The sequence below is a fragment of the Rhinopithecus bieti genome, unplaced genomic scaffold (assembly GCF_001698545.2).
Source record: "Rhinopithecus bieti isolate Rb0 unplaced genomic scaffold, ASM169854v2 scaffold_4180, whole genome shotgun sequence".
Lineage (NCBI taxonomy): Eukaryota > Metazoa > Chordata > Mammalia > Primates > Cercopithecidae > Rhinopithecus > Rhinopithecus bieti.
This window is the reverse complement of record NW_016804388.1, coordinates 414,687-422,340: the sequence shown is the minus strand read 5'-3', so window position 1 is coordinate 422,340 and position 7,654 is coordinate 414,687. Positions and strand designations below refer to the sequence as shown.

At 38.7% G+C, this 7,654-nt stretch overlaps 1 protein-coding gene across 1 annotated transcript in view; it reads left to right on the top strand.

Moving 5' to 3' along the window:
- ENTREP2 (endosomal transmembrane epsin interactor 2) overlaps positions 1–7,654 on the top strand; it is a 317,089-nt gene that overhangs the window by 180,022 nt on the left and 129,413 nt on the right. Inside the window, exon 3 of the mRNA XM_017867687.1 lies at positions 2,388–2,498. Within this exon, the coding sequence (XP_017723176.1) occupies positions 2,388–2,498 (111 nt within the window). The remainder of the gene's footprint in view (positions 1–2,387; positions 2,499–7,654) is intronic.

The window sequence follows — 7,654 nt, the reverse complement described above, 5'->3', positions numbered from 1 at the left end:
TTTTTTTTTTTTTTTTTTTTTTTTTTTTTTTTTGAGATGGAGTCTCACTCTGCTGCCCAAGCTGAAGATCTCAGCTCGCTGCAACCTCTGCCTCCCGGGTTCAAGCAATTCTCCTGCCTTAGCTTCCTGAGTAGTTGGGATTACAGGCACACAGCACCATGTCCGGCTAATTTATATATTTTTAGTAGAGACGGACTTTCACCATGTTGGTCAGGCTGGTCTCAAACTCCTGACCTCATGATCCACCCACCTTGACCTCCTAAAGTGCTGGGATTACAGGCATAATCCACTGTGCCCGACCAGGAATCAGCTTTTTAAAAAAATAGACATGTGTCAAAGACTATGTCTAACTCATTATTTAATGAGGAAATCAGTAAGAAGTTACAAGCAGTTGAAAGGCTAATTCAAACACTGCACACATATAAGCAATCAGGAATGCTGAAATAAATTTACAAATAAATGTAAAAGTGGTCAATATCAGTGGGGCAATAATCAGTTACATGCTACGAGACAAAATTCCTTTACATTTGTATCATTAAGAATCATTTGCACTACTATCAGTTTTATACGACTGTCAGTTGATAAACTATCAGTTTTGCAGAGTTTTGAGATAGCATAAAGACATTGTAAGGCAGAAATAACCCTGAAGTGTGCATTAGACAGGATATCCAGTGACTTATTTTTGCTCTTTAACAAGTTTTAATGCCACTCTCCCTGCCTCTTGATCAGATTAATCTTAAAGATTATTCTCCATCACAAAAAGGGTCTTTCTTCTTTAGATTTGGCCTAATTATTTACATAGATGCAGAAAGAGTGCTAATTAACCATATAGACTTCGTTGAGTTTATTTTGCAGTTTAAAATTATTTTAAAACCTGAAAAATGAACAGAAAGAGTTGAGTATATATCCTGCTTTTCCTATATGAACTATACCTCAGGGTAACAAAACAGTTGATGAGTAAAAGTCTGTCTCTATATGTATTCTTATTCATAAAGAAAAAATGACAGGGTGAGACTAGCACTATTTTGGAAGCCCTAATAATCATGAGTCTAAGTCATCATTAAAAATGGCCGCTAACATCACAAAAAGAGAGAAAATATTGGCCAGGCGCGGTGGCTCATGCCTGTTATCCCAGCACTTTGAGAGGCCGAGGAGGGCAGATCACGAGGTCAAGATATCGAGACTGTCCTGGCCAACATGGTGAAACCCCGTCTTTACTAAAAATACAAAAATTACCTGGGTGTGGTTGTGCGCACCTGTAGTCCCAGCTACTCAGGAGGCTGAGGCAAGAGAATCGCTCGAACCCAGGAGGCAGAGGTTGCAGTGAGCTGAGATTGTGCCACTGCACTCCAGTGACAGAGTGAGACTCCATCGAAAAAAAGAAAAGAAAAAGAAAAGAAAAAAAAAAGAGAGAGACAATATTTGCCTTTTATTGATCTGAATTTGGCCAAACCTCCGTATTTAATCACCAAATTACAAGAAATACAGAGGCTAGAGAAACGTTAAATGATAGAGGTCTACAATCAGAAAGTTTAGGCTGTAGGAAACTCTATAGGACAAATGAACTGGTTTCTTCAGTAAATTTCACAGAGGAAAAAGTGGATGGGAAACCCACAGACTGTCTAAGATTCCTAACAGCCGGTTGTACCACATGGACCTGCTTTGTATCCTGTGTAACCTGATTCAAAGTGTGAAAAAATTTAGACAATTAGGGAAATGTGAACTCAATATCTGATGGTATTAAGGAATTTTTATTTATTACAGATATGATGATTATTTTGGCTATGTTTTCAGAAAGCTTCTCAATTCCTTTAGAAATATTTAAGGGTAAAATTTTATGATGCCTGGTATTGGTTGTGAAATAATCCAGATGGTAGGGGCCATAAATGAAGCACAGTTGGCTGTAAATGGATTAATTATTGATATTGGGTGGTGGGCACATGTGACTTCATTATACTGTTTTCTTTGATTTTGCATGTGTATGAAATTTTCTGTAATAAAAATTAAAACAAACCTAAAGGCCTTCTAATAAGTATACTTCTTTCACTGGATTTCCGTTAATAATGTATAACTTGTTACTCAAGAGTATATAATGCACCGTCTATAATGCAAGTTTAACTCCTTAAATATTTTATCATAATAGGTTTTAAACAAAATCATGGTAGCTTGCTATGGCTTCCTACAGATCTTACTTTTTCTATTTCGGGTCATGTGAATTTGGAAGTTTGGGAAAGAACCTACCACTTTCCTTTAAAACACATACATGTTATTCATGTAATTATGTGATCAACTGTTGTGTAATAAATGAAAGCTGTCGTAAGGCCATGTCATTTTTCCTTTGAGCCTCTCCAAGTGAATAATCAATTTCTTGTTTGGTTTGTTTCCAGATAACCTTTTTCATGCTGCTTTCTGCAGTGTGTGTAATGCTGAATTTGGCTGGTTCAATTCTCTCTTGTCAGAATGCTCAGCTAGTCAACTCCCTAGAAGGCTGCCAGTTGGTAAGTAATGAAATGCAAACCCTTTCATAAAGGTCATAGGATTTGATTTTGCATGAGAGCAATTTTTAAAATAATTTTATTGTATTCTTAGGTTCTCATGTACACTGTCAATTCATTCTTATGTTTTCTAGTTTAAGGTATTTAGGTTAAGCTGATTTATTTCTATAAATTAGATAATTTGCTTACTGATTTATAAGTAGTACAATTAAAAGTTGTTCTACTTGTAAATCAGCTACTAATAATATATTTTTAAGGATCACAATGTGTTGCTATTTTGGAATAAGTATCGTTAGTAACTATTATATTTTTGCATTTGTTGCATTGATTCTTATTTGTATTGAATTTTTAAAAATCAATTTGCAAGTCAATTTTAAGTGCTGATGTACGTATTATGCTGGATGACAAATATATCAAAACAATGTAGTTCTCATTTTTCAATTAAAAATAATTGTCTTTCAGATCCAGGAAAATTGTAGACACTGTGCTCTGTACATTGTAGAATAGAGGTATTCAATCTCATGGCTTCCCTGGGCCACGTTAGAAGAATTGTCTTGGGCCACACATAAAATACAGTAAAACTAGCGATAGCTGATGAGCTAAAAAAAAAAAAAAAAAAAAGTTACAAAACAAACTCATAATGTTTTAAGAAAGTTGACGAATTTGTGTTGGGCCACATTTAGAAAATTGTAGACAGTGTGCTGTGTACATTGTAGAACAGAGGTATTCAGTCTTTGGCTTCCTTGGGCCACGTTAGAAGAATTGTCTTGGGCCACATATAAAATACACTCATACTAGCGATAGCTGACTAGCTAAAAAAAAATAAGTCAAAAAAATCTCATAATGTTTTAAGAAAGTTTACGAATTTGTGTTGGGCCTCATTCAAAGCCATCCTGGGCTGCATGCAGCCAGAGCTTGTTGTAGACAAGCTTGTTATAGATCAACAACTTGTTTGTTGGATAGAACTATCATTTCAAGATAACTTAGCTCATGGTACTGTAGTATGTACATCTGGCTGTGACAGAAATTGCAGTATGTTTGGTTGCATTCTGGTATGAATAGACTTAAACTCCCGATAGGACTGTGGCTCCTGGGTATGGGGACATGGGCCTTTATTTCTTTGTGTTGGAAGCAACAGCAGGCTACCTTTCAGAGCCATGTCCCTCCACACTTGCCGTCTGCCTGCTCTGCCTGTGGCTATGATTCTGAGAAGTGATTGCTGAATTATCAGAAGCTTTTCTGCTGTGGGACCATGCCTGCTTGGCTTGGGACCATGTTGTTTGGATTCACAGGGCAGCCACTGGGAAGCCTGCTGCTCTGCTCTCTGCATTCTTATCTACGGAAGCCAGCAGGACCAGTGTCAGTTGGCAGAGTTTCAATGCTGAAGTGCCCACTGAGTTACAAAAATGAATTGTTGGAGCTCCATCTTGTTATTGTCTGTTGAATGTGGCCTAGAGAACATCGATCAGATTTCATCCCTGTATCATGTGCACAGAAGTATTCTTGGTATATGGTGTAGACCCCCTTATGATTGACAGTTGGCACAACCTGGATCCCCATCTCCATCAGAAAGGATAACTCGCCATCTTGTATACATGACTTGGCCAGCCTCTTTATTCCTCAATACTACGTGCCATGATGTATAGCAAAATCTGGTGACCTACGAGGAACTGGCCATTTTTTCTCGGACTCTCATTTTCCAATGCAGGGCCCTGTGTAGGGGAGACAGAGTGACTGGCTGAAGGGAAACCACAGTGCCTGGAGGTCCACACCAAAAAGAAAGCCCACACCCAGTGCACAGGCTTGAAGGGCTGACCCCTTCTGGTATTAATCTCAGACCCTGTTTCCCCACATCGCAGACTGCATGGAAGGATAGGAAAGGGAGATCTGGTCTCCTCTATTTCTTGCCGCTTTCTCTACCTCCACAGATACATAAAAAGACCATCACATACCACAGATGTGTGCTCTCACATACCTCTGTTTGGTTGATGGTACCACGAAATCATCAATATTTACCTCACTTGAGAGCTTGATCCTAGGTATCTCTCTGCCTTGGCTCATACATGACCAGAAATCTCAGAGCTACAAACCAGTGTGTTCACTTGCTTGGGGGCAATGCATGCAGTGCAAACAGTACTGGATTTGAAGTCAGCAATCCGGGATCAAAACCGTGCTTCACCACCTCCTGGTTATGTGACTTAGGACAAGAAACCCTCTCTCTCAGCCTTGCTTCCCTTTCCTGTTGATATGGGTTGGATCTGTGTCCCTGCCCAAATCTCATGTTCAGTTGTAATCCCCAGTGTTGGAGGTGGAGACTGCTGGGAGGTGATTGGATCATGGAGGCAGATCTCATGAGTGTTTAGCACCATCCCTCGGTGCTGCCCTCATAATAATGAGGGAATGAGTTCTCATGAGAACTGGTTGTTTAAATGTGGCACCTCCCTTCCTTGCTTTCTCTCTTGCTCCTGCTCTGGCCAGGTGACTTTCTGGCTCCCCCTTCGCCTTCCACCATGATTGTAAGTTTCCTGAAATCTCCCCAGAAGTCAAGCAGATGCTGGCATCATGCTTCCTGTACAGCCTGCATGAGCCACTTAAACCTCTTTATAAATTACCCAGTCAGTCTCAGATATTTCATTCTAGCAATGCGAGAACGGACTAATCCTTGTTTGGTGTGGACATGACCTACCCTGAATTCTTCATAGAATATTGCAAAACCAATGCAACACATAAAAAGTATACCCCTTTCATAGAATAAAAATTATACATTTACTATAGAAATTCAAAAAACGAAACACTTCATAATCCTACCACCCAGTTGATTATGTCCTTCCAGTCTTTTCTGTGCATAATGTGTGTGTATATGGATGTATGTGTATGCATGTATGTATATATATATTTAATGTATTTAAATGTGCTATCTACTTCATGCTGCCTATGATTTCTTTTTTAACTGATCACATTGTCCTATGTTTTATTTATTTATTTTTTGAGATGAAGTCTTGCTCTGTTGCCCAGGCTGGAGTGCAGTGGCACAATCTCAGCTCACTGCAACCTCTGCCTCCCGGGTTCAAGCGATTCTTCTGCCTCAGCCTCCGAAGTAGCTGGGATTACAGGCATGGGCCACCAATGCTCAGCTAACTTTTGTATTTTTAGTAGAGACAAGGTTTCACTATGTTGGCCAGACTGGTCTCAAACTCCTGACCTCAGGTGATCTGCCTGCCTTGGCCTCCCAAATTGTTGGGATTACAAGTGTGAGCCACCACGCCCGGCCTGTTCCATGTTTTAAAATATTCTGCAATTTTATTGGTAGTGATTTCTCTATATGTATGGATATAACATTGTTTAACCAGATCTCTGCTTTTTGTAATTAGAGAGATGACCATCATTCTTATACAAATCAAAACCTTTTACAGCTCCTAAAAGTAGATATACATGATAAAAATGAATGTATCTTTAGAGTATTTCATGCATATTGACATACTGCCTTTTAGGAAAGTTTACCCATTTATATTCCCAATATATGAGAATGCTCTTCTTCCTGTGCTTTTGCCAGCACTGAAAGTTGTTATTCTTTTTAACCCATGCTAATTTGAAAGATATAAGACGACTTCATTGTTTGATTTGAATTTCTTTGAATACTACTAAGATTAAACTTTTTATTCATTTATAATTGCATATACATAAGCTTATATATATTTATACATATATGTAATTATGTCACATATTTATGTTTATGCACCATTTATATTTTATTTTCTTCTGTGTTTGTATGTATTCTGTACTCAGTTTTAGATTTAAATATTTATCTTAATGATTTATTAGAGCTCTTTATATATTATGGGGCTTTGAATCCTTTGACTTATATTGGGCAAATATATTCCCTGGATTGTCATTTGCCTTTTAATTTTTGTCAGAGAAATAGAAAACGCTTTAATTTTTATATATTCAAATTTACCAATATTTCTCTTTGTAATCTTACCTTAGAATCATGCTTAAAAAGATTTTCTCCTTTCCAAGATTATGCTACCCCAATAACTTCCTGGTTATGGTGTGCTTTTTTTTTTTATAGTTAACTCTTTAGTATTTTGCAATCTACTTGATGAATTGGACTTTTTCTCTCTAAATAGTTTAGTAGTTTTCTTGAAACCATTTTCTGAATACTCTAATATTTCCCTGCTGATTTGAAATGTCACCCAAACCATTAAGGGTCATTTGCAGCAAGTTACAATTACTAAGAAAGCCACAGGCCGTTTATTGTGAGGATAGTGAGGCCTATTGAATCAGCAAGGAGGCTAGAGATCAGGCTTGGAAACTGGCTGGTTCTAAGGAAGCTGCTTCTGTTCACTCGGAAATCTGACTCAGACTGGGTCCTACAGCGGGAACCCTGGGCTTACCAGGGCACAGCTCTGCAGGAGTGGACAATTCCTGCGGTTCTTAACCTCTCGGTCTGTTTGCTTTGGAGTCAAAGACCTGGGAGGGAGTGTTTAACTGGACACAGCAGGATGATAATTTGCTTAACTGTCCTACCAGACTGAATTCAGTCACACATGGGCTACTTTTTTTTTTTATTTACAGCCATAGGCTACCGACAGGGGATTCAAGATGCAATACCCGAAACGAAGTTAGCTGCCTAATAGCAGGGTTGGGGGAGGAGGGAAGCTGGACATGTATGCTGGGTGGTGAAGAAACAACCAATATCAACTCTTTTTTTAAAAATTATTATTATACTTTAAGTTCTAGGGTACATGTGCACAATCTGCAGGTTTGTTACATATGTATACATGTGCCATGTTGGTGTGCTGCACCCATTAATTCGTCATTTACATTATGTATCTCTCCTAATGCTATCCCTCCCCACTCCCCGCTCCCCACAATAGGCCCTGGTGTGTGATGTTCCCCTTCCTGTGTCCACGTGATCTCATTGTTCAATTCCCACCTATGAGTAAGAACATGCAGTGTTTGGTTTTCTGTTCTTGTGATAGTTTGCTGAGAATGATGGTTTCCAGCTACATCCATGTCCCTACAAAGGGCACGAACTCTATCCTTTTTTATGGCTGCATAGTATTCCATGGTGTATATGTGCCACATTTTCTTAATCCAGTCTGTCACTGATGGACATTTGGGTTGATTCCAAGTCTTTGCTATTGTGAATAGTGCTG